The 17,968-nt window shown below is 45.8% G+C and overlaps 1 protein-coding gene across 1 annotated transcript; it reads left to right on the forward strand.

Annotated features, from left to right (window-relative positions):
- The first annotated feature begins 15,420 nt into the window (after positions 1-15,420).
- Positions 15,421-17,614, forward strand: TMEM174 (transmembrane protein 174). The gene is made up of 2 exons (XM_043591858.1): positions 15,421-16,156; positions 16,346-17,614. The coding sequence occupies exons 1-2, from the start codon at positions 15,531-15,533 to the stop codon at positions 16,449-16,451; spliced, it is 732 nt and encodes a 243-aa protein (XP_043447793.1). The 5' UTR covers positions 15,421-15,530; the 3' UTR covers positions 16,452-17,614.
- The last annotated feature ends 354 nt before the right edge of the window (positions 17,615-17,968 follow it).

Below are 17,968 nucleotides of genomic sequence, written 5' to 3' on the forward strand. Positions count from 1 at the left end.
AGATGTTACAGAACCGCCCCCGCCCCCCCCCCCCCCCGCCGGAAGTTAAGGGCTGTAGACAGTTCCCTGGATCAGACTGTCGGGGCCAGAGAAATTTCCCCTGGAATGGTGGGGGGGGGGGGGGGGAGATTGTAGGGATTATGCAGGAGGGAGGATATGGAGGCACACTGTGCCAACGATTTTTCGCGAAGTTTGGGGCAACAGTTGGATGGCTGTGGAAGACAGCATGAGGTAGGGAAGAAAGGAGAGGGTTTTGAGTGTCTGGAGATCGGTGGGGAGAGGCTAGGTAGGGGGAGACAGGCTAGTTAAGGGAAGAGATAAGATTATAACCCAGGTGGAAAAGGGCTTAGCAAGAAGAGGCTTCTCTGAGATAGAGGGAAGGCAACGGTGGGGGGTGGGGGAGCTGCGACAAAGATATGGGGTGTTTTGAAATAGTAAGATACCAGCATCACTCAGCCAGTTGCCCACCACACATGGTACTTTCCCAGCTTTGGAGTTGAGTGACTTCTTTGGTAACATCGTACTGCATATTTGAAAGTTGCTGGGAGTAAATCCATCACAAGAAAAACATTTGTAACGATGTATGGTGATGGATATTAAGTACACTTATTGTGGTGACCGTTTTGCAATGTACACAAATGTCAAATCATTATGTGGCATGCCTGAAACGGATATAATGTGGTGGATCAGTTATACATCAATAAAAAAAAGCAAAAAACCTAAACCTCATTTAAGCGTAGATGTGGATCTTGGCCTCCTTCTAGTCAGTTAATTCGGGAAGAAAGTCTGAAGGAAGAGGAGGGAATAAAGAAAAACATATGAGGAGTCTGAGATGGCGAATAAAGTTAAGCCGCGAAGTGACTGAAAGGCATAGAAAAAGTAGCAAAGCGGAGAAAGATACCAAGGAAGATCACATGAAATCTCCCGGAGAGATGGACAGTTAGGTCGTCTACACACACCGACCCTTCTGGGGCAAAGCAGACTGGGAGTGTGCCTCTGGGTGAATCGCCGACTTTCCTAGATAATACCCTCCTTTAAGGTCTTTTCAGTTTCTTGCTGTGGTCTCCTTGCAGGGCTGTGAAAAAGTCACAGGCCTGTAGCCATTGGAGCCAACTCATGTATTTTGGTCCTGAATACCTGCTTGAAAAGCTTCTAACTTGACTGGGATCCATTCTCGTTGGGAAGAGACTGGCAGAGCAGGAAGATAAAATTTTATTTTACAACTTGACTTCCTTTGTGCAAAGCCCCAACTTGTGCATATGTGAAAATGAATAAGAAAGGCTCTGGGACAAAATGGTACCTGGATGCAGGCTGTAGCAGGGTCTTGCTCCTGTGGGGTATGGCCGACAGGCTCAAAGGCAGATGTCCAAGTAGATTCGGTTTGGGGCTCAGAGGTAGTGATTACCTGGAGGGAGGCGCTTTAGAGTAGACGTCAGACTGGGCTTCTCCTGTCTATGGATGATGCTAACTTAAGGGTAATGAGGCGAGCAGAAGGTTCTGGTCATCCCTGTAGAGCCATTTTTACCAGTAGGAGGTCCCTCTGGTGGCTGCCGCAAGTAACACCTCATGGTTCGGTTATCAATATTTGGGGCTGTAATAGGGCTTCCTTCCAGAAACACACAAATAAGAGAAATAATATTGCCCTCTGAGAGTTAAACCTAAAAAAAAAGAGATCGGCTCAACACATATTGGACAGAACAGAGATAAGCAAATTTACCGTAGCAGACAGACTGCTTCTCCGGTGTGTAGAGAGCACAGCATGCATCCCGGGAATGTGTGCCTTTTCCACACTGTTCCCACCTTTGGAATGTCCTTCCTTGTGTCTTCTGGCTACCAAGATGCTACCGCCTTTGGAGTCTCGGTTGAAATGCCACCTCCCCGTGCCTATTTCTTTCCTGATTCTGCAGGTCAAAATCAAGCACCCCTTTCTCTACATTCCAGAATTAGGTTTTTAACTTTGTTGTCGTTCATACTGAATTCTATCTTGGAGTAGAGTTTGTGGCTACTTATAAGTCCTCCCTACTACAATATAAATTCCTTGACTGTAAAAGCCAGGCCTTATTCCACACTTCATGTGTATCATGGGTCGCCAATAAATGCTGTTAAATGAAGCTAATAGCCAATCACAAAAAAATCACACATAGATTTCAGTCGAAAGTGCACAATTGTTACTTTCCCCGGAAGCGTGTCCTGGGTTGGGATCTCCAGAAATACCCTTGAGTGGGGGATTCTTAGTTAAGGAAGTACTTACACGGGGAAAGGAGCGAGGAAAGAAAAAAGGGGTGCAAGGTGGGGGGGACGCTCAGCAAGGATGTGGCCTCAGCTGGAGACGAGAGACAGCCTGATCCCACCAAGTAGTGAAGCAAGAATCGTGCCACCGGATTGGTCCTCTGTGACGCAGTGAGGCTGGCCTTTTGTACCCCTGTGTCAGCTTGGCTTGGGCTGGGTGTTCCCTTGGGGGTCGGCATATTCCTCTGGGAGAGAAGGCTCCCATGGGCCAAGGGCAAGTCTCTGGACTGGGATCAGCTGTGAGCCATCAGCAGCCAACATTCACAGTAGCCACAGGGTGTCAAATAATGTAAGAAGAGGATGAAAGATGGGAAATGTTGTCACGGCTCTCTTTGGGAAAAACAGTCTGCTACCTCAGCTTTGGCTGATTAAGAGCTTCCTGAGCTCCAAAAATGTGAGGTGGGAGTCAGGAGGAGTCACTCTGGGGTTTGCCAACTTGAAATTTCTAAGTGTGCTGGATTTTGCTCATTTCGTTTCAATTCGGAAGATAAGCAGCATGATTTGGAGGGAACTTGCTTTAATACGGAAGAGTCTGCTGTAGCCCTTTCCTTGGCAATGAAAGCAGAAGCAGCAGCAGCAGCAGCAAACAGAAGCATCTGGAAAGAGTCTCCACAAGGATCTGCAATTGGCCACGGTGGTTTTTAAGGAAGAAGCTACTGAAAGTCAGTTTTCCTAAAATACAGTCAGTGTCCTCTACTTGCTCAGAGTTTCTGCTCGTAAGTTTTGTTTCCATGTGATCAACACGGCAGCTCTTCAACTCTCCTTGCCCTTTTTCTATATCATGGCCCTTCTATTTCAGGTGACAGGCCCAGTCTTTTAGTTTCCCAGTTTCTGAGAAGCTGGTTGCCTATTCTGTGGTTTGGAACCCGAGCTCACAGGTCATAAGTCCCTTCCCGCCTGAGTGAACAACTTGTCCTAGTTGGTGCAGGACTTTTCTGGAATTAGCACTGAAAGTCCTGCCTTCTGGGAACCCCCCAGTCCAACACAAACCAGGATGGTTGGCCAGCCTTCCCCCTATCTGTGGAAAGGCTGCCCTTGCATCAGATGCCCACCTCAAGAGGAGGAGGGCTAGGTCGTCTGGTGGCCAGCGGGGCTACTGTCTTCGTGCAGCGTGGGGTAGCTTCCAGGAGGAGAAGGTTATGAGTTGGACCGGCGATGATCAACCTCTCTTGTTAAAACTATAACCGAATTAATTACTCATTAGAAGGGCAAGAATCAAGGTATTGTAAATACTTGTGCAGCAGTGTGACATAGTAGAAAGAGCAGTGAAGGGGAGTCAAAATACCTGGTTTCTGCCCCTGATGGCCGTGACACCTCAGAACCAAAGAATTCATGCTTCTGAGCCTTGGTTTCTCCATCTGTAAAGTGAAATCACAAGTCAAGGGCTTGCTTCTTCTCTTACCTTTTGTCTTGTAACTTCATTCTAGAGGATGGAGTTACTCATACTCCTTGAGACATAGTTGGCTATCATCATTACAAGTTTTTCCCCTCCCCTCCCCCGCCCCTTCCTCCTCCCTCCCCCTTCCCCCTCCCTTTTCCTCTTCCCTCCCTTGCGCCCTCCTCCCCCACTCCCCTCCTCCCCGCTCCACCCCCTCTCCTCCCCTCTCCCTGCTTTCTCCATTCCGAGCGCTAATCTCTTTACTCCAAACAGGCAACCACATCAATGTGAAAAATATCATTGTAGTTTTAGGAGTATTCTTTTGTGTATGGATCTTTTATTTTCATATGTTATATTGTGCTACGGACTTCATTTTTTTTTTTCTAACACTTTTTTACCCAGCACCAGTTAAAAAATATATCCTCAGGATGCTGGGTGTTGGTTTCCAAATTTTTTTTATAAACATTTTATAAACATTGTTTACCGTTGCAGAATGTTCTGTTACCCGGGGTTCCAGCTAACTGGAATCAAATTATTGACGGGCTTTCTGGAGCAACAGAGGGGAGAAGGCAGTATCTGTAATCACTCCCCACATTGGCCAACTTTGGTCTGCATGAAGGGGACCAAGTGGATTAACATGCAGACACATTAATGGGGAATACGAGAAGTGTTGGATGGCAACGGTTATGAGTGCACCTTTGGGCCTCTAACTCTGAATGGTGAGGCCTTCCAGGAACCTGGCCGGTCTGCAGTCCTAAGAGCTCTCACTGGGGGAGCTCACCTCCTGCATAAGACTGGTGGACATATGGCAGCCGCTTAAGACCTCAGCCAGAGACCCACCTCGAATAGCGCACATATCGGCAAGCTCTAACTCCTCTTCCTGGGGCTGAAGAGGACCAGGCCAGCATCCGCATCCCACTGGGAGAGTTCCTGTGGTTATTAGCGGTTGTTAGCAGAGCAGTGTCTCCCAGGCTGGGCCACTCTCTTGGTGGCATCGAAGCTTAAAGGAGCCATGTGGTGCCTGGGAACAGGCTGTGGGTGGGGAGCAGCTGTGGGGCTCAGCCCCTCATGTCACTGCCTGCCTACGCGTGAGAGAATGGCTTCCATTTCAGACAGCAGCAATTCACACTGGGTGGCCTCTGCTTTCCCTCCCACATCAGCTCACAGGAGGATGACCCAGAAGGTTGAGGAGTGCGGAGCTCCCCTTGGAGGAAGCAGACCCTGCTGAGGGGCCTCTTCTCTCTCCCTGTGTCTGGCTCCACGAGGTCTTCATCTTTATTCAGGCCTCTTAGCGAGCTCTGGGGAGATCCCTCGAAGCCTGACTGGTGAGGCCCATGAAGTCGGGGTGGGATGAGGGTCCCTTGAAGTCGGGTGGCGGGGGGGGGGGATGAGGGGTGTCCCACCTGACACGCTTCCTCACAGAGGCACATCCTGACCCTCTTCCAGGCCTTAACTATTTCTGCTCCTTTCAAGATGCAAAACAAAGAAAAGCAACAAGAAAATTAGAAACCAAAAATAAACAAACATATAAACAGACACACACAGATAACAGAGGCCCACTGTTTGCAGCTTCTTTTCTCCACATTTCAGCTGATTCTATGTTGCTATGTGATCTCCTCAAGCTTCCCAGGGGAGGACACTGAGGCAGCCACAGGATTACATACACACTCTACCCAAATGACTCCCTTTGTAGTGGGATGACTTAAACTGACCCTGAGAATCAGAGAAGTTTCATCTTGACCTTCAGCTAATCCTTAGTATCCGGGCAGTGGTTTCAGGGCCTCCTGACTTGGGCCTGGTACTCCAGCCCTACTAGGGACCCAGCTCCTCAAGAACCCAAGGGGAACACTTAAATAAATGTAGCAAGATAAAATAACTACAGCTGACAGTCACTGAGCCACTAGGCTACGGACTCATTCCATGTCGTCTCACTCGATCCTCGTGCCCTTCCGAAGTAGGTACTATTAGCAGCCTCTTTTATAAATGAGGAAACTGAGCCTCAGAGAATCTAAGCAGCCGCCCCAGCTACACAGCTAGTAATTAGTGGACCCAGGATTTGACTGCTCTCAGCCACTGTGCGTATGTAAGCTCACACACACACACACACACACACACACACAGATGATGCACACATGTGCCTTTTAGTTTATACACTGTAATCATTTTAATAACATTCACAGAATCATAGATTGTTGGAAACGGAAGTCACTAGAGATGGCCTGATTTATGCACATGCACACATACACACACAGAGAAATGAGAGGGAAGGAATGAAGGAACAAAGGAAGGATGAAGGAAGGAAGGAGGAAAGAAGGAAGGAAGGAAAGAAAAAAGGAAGGAAGAAGGAAGAAAGAAAGAAGGAAGAAAGGAAGGAGGAAAGAAGAAGGAAGGAAGGAAGGAAGGAAAGAAAGAAACTGGGGACTTGCTTTAGAAAAATAGTTCTCAATTGAGTAGCATCAGAATCACCTGTTACGACACACATCTCAGGACCACAAACCCAGAGCATCTAATTGAGTAGGTTTGGGACGGGACCTGAAATTTGCATTTCTGACAAGGTCCCAGATGATGCTGATGAGGCTGGTCCTGCGCCCACACTGTGAGAACCATGGCATGAGGGTAAATTGTACACGTTAAGGACCATAAGACCCACTGCAAATGTTACCTAAACCTACCTAGCAATTAATGCCAACGAAGCCTGGGAAAACATATCCCCAGTAGAGTCATTCTCATCTGATCACTTGTTCTTAAATGCTCTCTTGACTCCCAGCAGCAGAACCAGAATGTGGTAGGCAGGATTCTAAAAATGCCCTACCTGCTCCCACAAGAGATTCCATACCCTTTATCCCCCTGAACCTGTGAATGGGATATCATTCCTGTGACTACATTATGTTATATGACACAGTTGATGCAAAAAGGGATTATCCAGGTGAGTGTAATCTAATTACACGGCTCCCTTAAGAGCCCAGAACTTCTTATGGCTGCAAACACAAGTACCTAAATTTCCAAATTTGGAAGGGAGCTACTGCCTGATGCAGACCTACCCCATTCAGAAGATCCTCAGGCCTCGAGCTCCGCCCCTAGGGGGGCCCACCTTATTGCCTGCTGGAAATGTCAGTGGCTGTGACTTACATTCTAGCACCACCAAGGTAACATTCAGTTCAGTCGAAAAAAGAAATGTAAAGGTTGTCGGAGAGAACATCCTAAGAACCGCCTGTCCCAGTGACCCTCAGCAGATGCAGCCTGGCTCAGGAACACAGAGGGATCGCTCGTCAGCAGGCGCGTGCCCTTCATGGAAGAGCGGTTTAAAAACAGTTTAGGAAAACAGATTGCCCTCCTGCCCTGCTGGTTGGTCAGATAACACCCTTTCCTGTGGCTGAGATTAATCACCTGTAAAACTGAGGCAGTGCCCCTCACATGGGTATTAGGAAACTCAAGTAAGAGGCTGGGATGAATGCTCAAGAGTCCATACTACAGCGATCCTCACCCCCTCCCCCAAATATTTGGTGATTCTTAAAGTAAAATACACAGGGACAATTTTGATTTTCTGCATGACTACTATATAGCTATGATTCAACCACCATGGTTTTTTTTTTAATTGTAAAAGAGGACTATAAACTGCGGTCACAGACATAATTCAAGTAAATGAAACAAGTTGGCTAGTAGATAATTCTTAATATTGAGATTTCCTTCAAATATCCACCTCCAACTGATTTATAGACACCTGACATTTATTTAAGCGCAGAATCCTCTCTCTCGAGGGTGAGGTTCCAGGCATTTGATATCTCACGCACACACACACACACACACACACACACACACACAGACTTCCACAAAGCAGTTTCCTTCCCACCACAATGTGCTGAAATCAAATGTTTTGTTAACAAATGCATGACCATGCTTAGTTTCACTTCCCACAAGAGTTCTCTGATAACTCTGTTTTTGTGGTTTCAGTGTCACTTTTCATTGATCTCTTTGAACTATAATCATTTCAAAATTACAATTTTTAACTAAGACTGTGGGTTGGTGGTTAAAAACAGGAAGTTTGATGGGTAAGCCTGACAAGCAGTGAAAATGTGCAAGAAACTCAGGACAATTCAGAACTTGATGTTACTGAGGGCTGTGACAGTGTAACCCCCATGAGTCCTCCCGAGAACTTGTCTGTAAAAAAGGATGAGGTTACTAACCAACCATAAACAATTACAAATGTGGTTGATCTAAAATCTTGAAACACACTTGAATGTCCATGTGGACAGAAGTTCAAGACGTATCACAGACTAAACGGTAAAAAAGTCAGTATCTCTCTATGGAAGATTGTATTTCCAGAGGATGGCAATATTATCTCCTATTCCACATGCACTGTGTCCTTGACACTCTTCCCATAGAGAGGAAGAATCTAATTCCATTCCTTTTGTATCTGGCTTGGCTTAGTGGTCTGCTTGAGCAACAGAATGAAACGGAAGTGATATTCTGAGACTTCCAAGCTAGGTCGTAAGATCCTTGCAGCTTCCACCTGGGACCCATGGAATGCTCACTCTTAGGACACTCCCTCTTGAGAGCCAGGCACCGTGCTGGGAAAAATCACATGGGAAGACCACAGGTAGGAGCTCTGGTGAACAACCTTGCTGAGCTCCTAACAACAGCCAGCAGAACTCCCAGCCGTGTGAGTGAACCATCTTGGATGTTGAGCTCAGTCTGTAAGTCTTGGGCTGACAGATGGCTGCATTCCTAGCAGACTGCCCAGCAAAACTCAGTCAGCCTACGGAATTGTGTTTCAAGCCACAATGTTTGGGGGTGGCTTGTTATATAGATCACTGTTTGTTATACATAGATAACTGGAACACCCAGCCACTTCTCTTTCCCAATTTATTGTGTATCCTTTCAGTGATATTTTAAGCACATACATTCAGTGACAAGCATATACCACTTTCCCCTTGCAAATGGTAGCATAGCAAATATACTATACAACAGTATACAACACATCTTAAAGATCATCTCATACCTGTTCTTATAGACCTGCTTGCTCTTTTGTGGGGAGGGGGACGGGTGGGGAGGGGCAGAGAGAGAGGGAGAGAGAGAATCCCAAGCAGGCTGTGCACTGACAGTGCAGACATTCATTGTCTATTCCGCTAAGACACTCTTTCGTGTAAAATATATATATGTAGGTTACATTCCTAGAAGAAAATACTTGCATCTTCTTGAATTCAACTGTATGTGCATTTTCAATTGTAATAGATATTGCCAAATCACTCTGTTCCAAAAAAAAGACGTTGTACCCAGTTAGGTTCTCACAACTTAAAGTTGTCTGTTTTCCTACACTCTTGCCACAACAGTGCCTCTACCAAAGTTTAAATGTTTTTTTTACCCTGGATTCTTATTCAGGTTATGGATTTTATTACTGTGGCAAAAAAATGAGCTTAATCCTTGATCTCAATTTCATATCTTGATATATCTTGTTGGAGAAATGCTCAGCTGTAACCGTATCAAGCAGTCCTTTTCGTCAGAATATTAAAAATAAATTGTATGGATTTGGGAAAGACGGTTTGAGCTGCTAGGTAAAAAAAAAAAAGAGCCAAAGATTAACGTGATTCCACTTCTATAAAATCATAAACCACAACCAAACGAGCAAATAAAACACTACCTGAAATTTCCTGCAAGGTCAGTGTCATGACTGCCTCAGAAGAAGGTGGGTCTGGTCTATAGATGTGGCTGAAAAAAGTTTAGGTCGAAAGAGTTAGCCAAACCAAAAAGAGTGCTTTCATCAAACGAGACTTTTTTTTTTTTTTTGAAGTAGGCTTCATACTCAGCATGAAGCCCAACTTGGGGCTGGCACTCACAACCCTGAGATCAAGACCTGAGCTGAGATCAAGAGTTGGAAGCTTAACCAACTGAGCCACTCAGGGGCCGCAAAAGATACATTTTAATGTGCCAAAAAGCCATATTTGAACAATTAGTGAAAGACTGAGATCAACTTTTAATGTTTTGACACAAGTATAGATGTCGATGATGTACCGAGTCTTTATTCTACATAGAGTCATGGATCTGGGTTGATCTCCCAAACAACTAATTTGCTAAATGGCAGATGCACTAACCTGAGTTGTTTCTTGGAAGTATGTAGTTTTAGTTGATTAGCTTTCCTTTGTCGTTGTAACTGCATCTTCAAAAAAAATTTTTTTTAATATTTATTTTTGAGACAGAGAGAGACAAAGCATGTGCGGGGTGGGGGGGTAGAGAAGAGAGAGGGAGACATAGAATCCGAAGCAGGCTCCAGGCTCCGAGCTGTCAGCACGGAGCCTGATGTGGGACTCTAACTCACGAACTGCGAGATCATGACCTGAGCGGGAGTAGGACACTCAACCGACTGAGCCACCCAGGTACCCCTTTTTACTTTTTTTTGGTTTTTTTTAGTTGTAACTGCGTCTTAAGGAGAGTCATTTTGCCTCTGGTTCGTTTAATCCCACAGCTGCTGCAAGTGGAGAGCAAGGGGAAGAGTGAGGGAAACCCATAGGGGGACAGCTTGGGTTTATAATGTTGTCTGTGAGGACATGTCCCAGGTACTCGGATAATAACTGACACAGAAATTTTCGATAAGATGGGATCCTGGGGGGGGGGGGGCACCTGGGTGACTCAATCGGTTAAGCATCTGACTCCTGATTTCGGCTCAGGTCATGATCTCATGCTTGTGGGACAGAGCCCCAAGTCAGGCTCTGCATTAAGCATGGAGCCCGCTCAAGATTCTCTCCCTCTCCCTCTGCTCCTCTCCACTGCTTATGCATTCTCTCCATCTCTCTTTCTCTCTCTCTGTCAAAAAAAAAAAAAAAAAAAAAAAAACTAAAATAAAAATTTAAAAAAAGACCTGAGCTGAGATCAAGAGTCAGGTGCCTAACCAACTGAGCCACCCAGGCACCCCCAAGAATTCACATTTCTAGGGGGTTAGATGCTGCTAACATCTAACAAGCTGCTAGATGCTGGTGATCTGGAGATCATGCTTTGAGAACCACTGCTTTATGAATTATTCTTATTTTTAGTCATTGAATAAGAAATATCCTACAAAGGGTCAAATTTTGTACAAAATGAATGAATGAATTGCTCACCTTACTGACAAAAGGCTCACAAAGTTGGCTTAGTCACCAAGTATTTGTCAAGTTTCAATGCTAAATATTCTTGAACAGCTGCAAGGTGGAAGTTGGATGTTTTCATTGCACATAATGTCACTGCAATGAAAATCAAATTTTAAAATTGAAGGGAGAGACTTCCTCGATCACAGAGACTGTAAGATCTTTTCTCCTGTGTCAGAACCTTGTACCACTTCCCTAGAGTGTGCTGAAAACTGATCCATTATGTTCAGAGGCAACGAGGGGTGGTTAGCAGGAATTTTGAGGAAACGAGGCATCGTTTGCTACTTCAGTTGAGGTTACCATAGTGTCTCCAAAAAGAGTAAGAGGACACAGTTGCTTCCGCTAACAAGGATGGCTCAGAATGACTTGGGGGCTCAAGATTATCAACTTCATCTGAGTTTCCATGGGGGTCCTCCTTCTAAATCTCAGGAGCCCAATCCTTCACAAGCCCCTGACCTTGCATAGGACATACTTGATGAGGCTTCAAATTAAACTTTTGTCGTAATTATGTAACCTGCGTATTTGAGTTGTGTGTTTGATTTTTAGGGAGGTCAGCCCTGCAGGTACTAGAAAAAAAAAAAGACATTCTTTTAGGGCCACCGTAGAAGCTCTTTGGTTTCCCGACCATTACTTGAGCTGAGAGTTTAAAGCCTTGAGCTCGTTAATGTTCTTTTTAACTATTCTAGGGCACTCCAATGCAGCCACCCTACTCCCACAGACCTCATAGTCCATTGTTGCTAGCACCGTGGTTAAATGTAGCAGCCACTTGGTCCTTACATCACTTTCTTCACCAGGAACTTCCTCACAGCCTACTACAAGTGATGCTTTGATTAGTTTTGATATTACTGCATGCCATAGGTTACTCACATCCCATTCTTCATTGACAAGGAGCTCAGCACTATCTTTGAGGCCAAGAAATGACCAAACCAACCCCATAATCCCATTTTTGTAGGTCTGTTTCCTAACCCCACTGTTAATATTATGTATCAGTCAGGATCCAGTTAGGGGAACAGAAACTTTACCAGCTATTTTAATAGAAAGATTTAATATAGGAAATTAAACAGATATTGGGGGACTGAAAAAGCACAAAGTGAGCACTGACGTAACTCAGGTAGTAGCAGGTTGGGGGGCAAAGGGAAGAGGCTGGAATTATATTACAACGCAGAAGCTTGGAGAAGAGACCCCATGGAATTGGGACCCAGCTTTCTGAGTAGAAAATGGCGCTTAGCTAGTGCTGGCATCTGACGATCTTGGGCCAAGAACCTCTGGAGAGGTTCACATGTGTGCTCATAACCAGGATTGTGAGCACATGGAGATTTGGAGGGAGAGAGCATGGAAGCTCCGCCCTTTCCCCATACCATCTGCCTGTTCCTGTGTTATATCCTTTCATAATAAACCAGTGATCTAGTAAACGAAACCAACAACCAAAAACCTCTGGGGAGGAAGCACTGTCTGGCTGGTGCTGGTCATTTTTTTTTTTTAAATCAACATGCATTGTGTTAGTTTCACATATACCACATAGTTACTATCCATCACCATGGATAGTTACATAATTTTTCTTGTGATGAGACCTTTTAAGATGTACTCTCTTGGCACCTTGCAAATATACAATACATTGCTGGTATTTTTGAAGGGGCACGGTGAGGCTGGTCTGGGTGTGTTGCAGGGGGACGCCTAGAAATTGGAACTGTCACAGCCAGAATGATGAAATCTACTGACAGTGACAGCAAGCAAAACAGGAAATAGTAATTTCTTTCTCTTGCAGTCTCCCTCCAGTGCACCCTATGGGCAGAGCCTAACATGGAGCCACCTGGCAAAGGACAAATCTCCTTGGTAGAGTCTTCGCTAAAGCAGAGTACCTAAGGATGGTTTGGAGCTTAGTTACCAGCATAGGGTTCTTTTCTTTTCTCATCCTAAAATAATCTTATTGTTTTAAATGTCTCTTTCCATGCTGAAATACATTAATGGCTGAAATAACAGGCAATCTACTCAAATGTAAACGTAACACCGTACATAATTCTAGACGTTATCTACATATGCAAATCATGTATATATAAGAATTAAATTAAGCACATCATTAATTAAGTAGGATCTAAACTAAGAAATGACTAAAGTCAAAATGACTTTAGAGGGAAAAGCAGAGTCAGATGTTATTTTGTGGTCGTGGGTGTCCAGGGCCCCGCTGCCATGAAGCTGCAGTGGTCAAATATGCAAGTGACCCCAGGCCCTGGAGCTCAGCATCATTTTCTTGATTGACTATAACCTGGTTGTTAAAAGGATGAAATGATACCATGCATATTAAATATCCAGAATCGGGGCGCCTGGGTGGCGCAGTCGGTTAAGCGTCCGACTTCAGCCAGGTCACGATCTCGCGGTCCGTGAGTTTGAGCCCCGCGTCGGGCTCTGGGCTGATGGCTCAGAGCCTGGAGCCTGTTTCCGATTCTGTGTCTCCCTCTCTCTCTGCCCCTCCCCCGTTCATGCTCTGTCTCTCTCTATCCCAAAAATAAATAAACATTGAAAAAAAGAAAATTAAAAAAAAATATCCAGAATCATGCCTGGTCCATAATATGTTCAATGAACCCTAACACTTTTTTCCGGATATAAGCACTGGGTTCCCCCCCTCCCCCTTCATTCTGTTCATGTATTACATTGATTGGCTTTTGAATGTTGAACTATCCTTGCATTCCAAGAATAAATCCCACTTAGTTGTCATAGCACATAATCATTTTAATATGCTGTTGAATTCAGTTTGTTAGGGGTTTGTTTTGTTTTGTTTTTTAATTGTTATTTACCATATACACAGAGTTTGAGCTTTTGGAGGGAGAAGCTAAATCAAGGTGACCTTGAAAGTGTAACAAGAGAATTTCCTGGACTGTCTGCTGTGAAAGTCATTCCAGTTTTGCTCTCATGGGATATTTTCATAAAGGCGATCCCTCCGCCCTGCTCCTTCAGTGTTCCCAGTTACTCTCTTAGTGCAAGTGGACATAGCTACAGACAAATGAAAAATATAAACTCAGTGATTTAGAAGAAGAATTTTGAAAGCCTAGCTTTTTCTAAATGCCAAGGACTGTTTCAACTGTTAACTCAGGGATTAAGAGCATGAAAAGAATGTCAGGCTAGCTGATCAGAATTTTTATGATTAGAGAGAAAAGCTGGCTTCTCTGGGTCTTTGATCTAGCTCAGTGGGAAAAGCGGCAGAGCGCTTCAAATGCACCACCAGCCCATCTGGCTGCTTAAGGACACATCTGGGACGATATCCGAGGGGGGTCACCTGCTTGCTTTCCCAGCTGGAAATGAAGTCAGAGATTACAACAGGCCTTGTCCTGTAGCAGAGGGGAGGTGTTTTTGGTGGGAAACAAAGTCCACTGGTCTTCCAGCAGCACTTGGGATTAACTTGGAGTAGGTTAACAAAGATTCCGATGATAAAGCCACTCGGGGCATTCACACTTCCTTGGAAGTTTTGATTCTGTTGGTCTGAGTTAGGAACTTAGATTTTGCCCTTAAAGAAAGTGGCCCTGGTGATTTGTATCATTAGGAAAGTTTGGAAGCCTTGTCTAGGGCAAGAGGGCAACTCTTTTCCCAGACCTCTGCTTATTAATGGGAAAGGGAGCTAATATAATATTTAACCACTGAAGAGACACATCTGTTTGGGTAAGGCCTGTCCAGGAAAGGAAGGGGATTACAGTTACTATTCTGTGGAGGAACAAATTTATGGGGCCGCTTTCGAGTTCTGCAATCATGAATGACCGATAATGTCATTAAAGGTCAAGTTTTCTTCTCTGAATTAGCTTGAGTTTGGTTGCAAACACAGCAGGTTTAAAAAGCCACCGAACATGGAGCCTGCTTGAGATTCTCTCTCTCCTTCTACCCCTCCCCTCAAAAAAAATTAATAAAAAAAAATTGTTCCCTTTAGAGAAAGAGCCGGTGTCGACTTCACCTTGGAGACCAGGGACCGTGCTGCCACCACAGAGGGAGGGTCTGCAGCAGGTGTCCCCTAGATGCCAGGTCATACCTGACGCTCATTCAACTTTTGCCACTGATGTGGTGCATAGGAAGGTTTCCTAGGGGGTCCTTCCTCACCCCTGGTTGGAACTGTTCCCCAAGGCTGAAAGCAAAAGGCATATGGGCTGACCAGAAGACAGCAGCGCCTAAGAGCTCGGTGAGGGCTGTGGGTGGTTAAGGGTCATCACAGGTCGAGCCCCCTGACGTGGGAAGGACGACACAGTCAAGAAATGTGTGTCTGTTCCCTTCCAGTGAGTTGACCCAGCAGGAAAAGTGGGTTAGGTGTCTGAGCATGCGATGGGTACATCAAGGGCCCCTGTTCTGCCAGAGGCCCGGGAGGTCCCTCTGCCATTTCTAGAATCCTGGTTTTGGCAGGATGCAAACAGGGCCCGGGAGCGGTTCCTTTAGCATCTAGAAAAGCACCTCATGGCACAAAAGGACAGGCTCAAACACTTTTTGAATTCATGAATGAATGAATGAATGAATGTGAATGAGAAAGGGCTTGTCATTGAATTGTAAAACAGAGGCCCGCCAATCGCGGACAATGTATAAGAAAACTTCAAGCTTCATTTCTCAGACCTTTGCTCTTCTAAACAAAGTTCAGGCCTCTGCCTGTTATACTCTGTTAACCACAGAGGCCCAAAGTTCTTCCATAACTAATCGGAGCCTGTGATTGCTTTGCTGTGCTCTGAGGAGCTCTCATAATCCCTTTCCCCTCTGGGAAGCGGGGTGATTGCGTGCGGACGATGGAGCAGGGCGGCAGCCGCTTGGACGACTTCCCTCTCAACGTGTTTTCGGTCACTCCTTACACACCCAGTACCGCTGACATCCAGGTGTCCGATGATGACAAGGCAGGGGCCACCTTGCTCTTCTCAGGCATCTTCCTGGGACTGGTGGGGATCACGTTCACCATCATGGGCTGGATCAAATACCAAGGTGTCTCTCACTTTGAATGGACCCAGCTCCTTGGGCCCATCCTGTTATCGGTCGGAGTGACATTCATCCTGATTGCTGTGTGCAAGTTCAAAATGCTCTCCTGCCAGGTGTGCAAAGAAAGTGAGGAAAGGGCTCTGGATTCGGAGCAGACGGCGGGAGGACAATCATTTGTTTTCACTGGTATCAACCAGCCCATCACCTTCCATGGGGCCACTGTGGTGCAATATATCCCTCCTCCCTATGGCTCTCAAGAGCCCGTTGGGATCAACGCCGCCTACCTGCAGCCAGTGGTGAACCCCTGTGGTCTCATACCACCTGGAGGGGTGGTGACGGCCACGCCAAGTCCTCCTCAGTACTACACCATCTACCCTCCAGACAACGCCACGTTTATTGGAGAGCAAGACTACTCTTCGATGGTGGCTGGTGGAAATGACAGGTACGTGGTGTGGAGGGGGGACGCTCCCCTTCTGGGTGTCACAGTCACAGCCCGTGACTTTGTCTGGTCTAGAAGGAAGGTGTTGGGAGAATGCGAGGTCTGTGTGGCCTCTTCCCAGGATGGCGGCGTCGGCTCTGAGACACGCGTCGTGGGCTGTAACGGGTCTGTGTTTTCTGCTCCCACTGCCAGGTCCGGCCCTGATGCTGACCAGCTGGAAGAGACACAGCTGGGAGAAGAGGACTCCACCTGCTTCTCTCCTCCTCCCTATGAGGAAATATACTCCCTTCCTCGCTAGACCATGATGCTGAGGGAACAGCATTTAAGTCATTGTTGCTGACAAATGAGGTGTCGGATGCCATGACTTTCAGAGTCTAGACAGTAGGACAGCCTAGGCAGCCTGATGGAGACCGTTCAAGGGGGTGCGGTGGGAGGGGAAATGGGAACCAACATGTCTCAGATTGGTAAAAATTAGGCCCAGGGTGGGGGGATATTTCCTTCTGGTACAGCTGGACATTCCCGCATATGGTTCATGGGCAGAAATTTTATTTCTTTGTCCACAACCCACCCCTTGCCAGGAAGGCACTGGTGTCTCAATTTTAGCTCCAGCAGCCAAGGGAAACATCACGGCTGCTGGGACTCTGGAAGTTTCCATGAAAGTGAGAGTGGGGGGTGGGCAGCAGGTGGGCAAGAGAAAATAGGCTCACCTGGAGATTTCCCAGTGCTGGTTCTCAGCCCCTCAAAGGGGGTTTGCAGATCCCCAAACAACTCGGTTGCCATCCGGTGTCCCCTGAGGGCTCTGGGTATCTTAACGGCTGCAAAACATTTTAACAGCTGAATAAAGTAAAATAACGTCTCCTGTTCAAAAAGTATTAGGTAGCTGGCTACAAAATAAAATAATAACCATACAAAATAAATAATAATAGGATAATGATGTCAATAAATCCTTAAGTTATCACTGGGTCACAAGGACTACTGGCAAGGCTAAAGCTTGATGTGTCCACCCAGGCTAGGATCTCTGCTGGACGCAAGCCACCTGGGCCCAGGGACCAACAGAACATGGGTGCTTCTATAAGCACCTGTTGATGAGTTCTGCTCAATTAGACAAAATAGAGCCTCGTGTCCATACCCGGAAAATCATGGATCATGGAAACAATCTTTATGGCCAACAGAAGCTCATCTTCTATATAAAAGAAGTTGGTGGCCTTAATCTCCCTGAATCTGAACTGGGTAATAAACCACCACCACGGATCGAAGACTTTAGAAGAGACAGTTACGACCATTGAGTTTTAAAAGAAAATATTTTCCTGTCACTCGAGATAAGGGAGGCTCATCCCAGAGGAAGACAGTATTCAGCAATTCCTTAAAGTTTTGGTACCATGTTCATGGTTTTTACTAATTTTTTATCAAAAACACCTCATTTTCCAAGGATATGATTAAAATATGCTTGGTTTATTATTATTGTGATCTGTATTATATCTTCGGAAGAAAACCTTTTTATATGAGAATTCGTTTTGATGTGTGATGATAGAAAGTAATGGAAAAATGTGATTCTGTTTACAGAAACAATAGTCATGAAATATTGGATTCCTAACTGAGAGCCACTGGTTCTGGGGAGGAAGTCTGGGGACAGGGACACAGCTGAGCATCACCTGTGGCATGCCTACTGGCAATGACACTTGGAGCCCTGCGTGCCTGCTTCCCTCACCCCTTGCTCTGCTCATCCTCCCCCATCCCACAACCCTATATTCCTGGATTTCAGTTATAATGAGCATCAAGGGAAGGTCAAATCACAAAAAGATGTTTGGAAAGGGC

The sequence above is a fragment of the Prionailurus bengalensis genome, chromosome A1 (genome assembly GCF_016509475.1).
Source record: "Prionailurus bengalensis isolate Pbe53 chromosome A1, Fcat_Pben_1.1_paternal_pri, whole genome shotgun sequence".
Lineage (NCBI taxonomy): Eukaryota > Metazoa > Chordata > Mammalia > Carnivora > Felidae > Prionailurus > Prionailurus bengalensis.

Excerpts from the sequence above, each read along its gene's own strand:
- TMEM174 (XM_043591858.1), top strand. The coding sequence starts at position 15,531 with ATGGAGCAGGGCGGCAGCCGCTTGGACGACTTCCCTCTCAACGTGTTT. Across the intron at positions 16,157-16,345 it reads GTGGCTGGTGGAAATGACAG|GTCCGGCCCTGATGCTGACC; the intron begins GTACGTGGTGTG and ends TCCCACTGCCAG.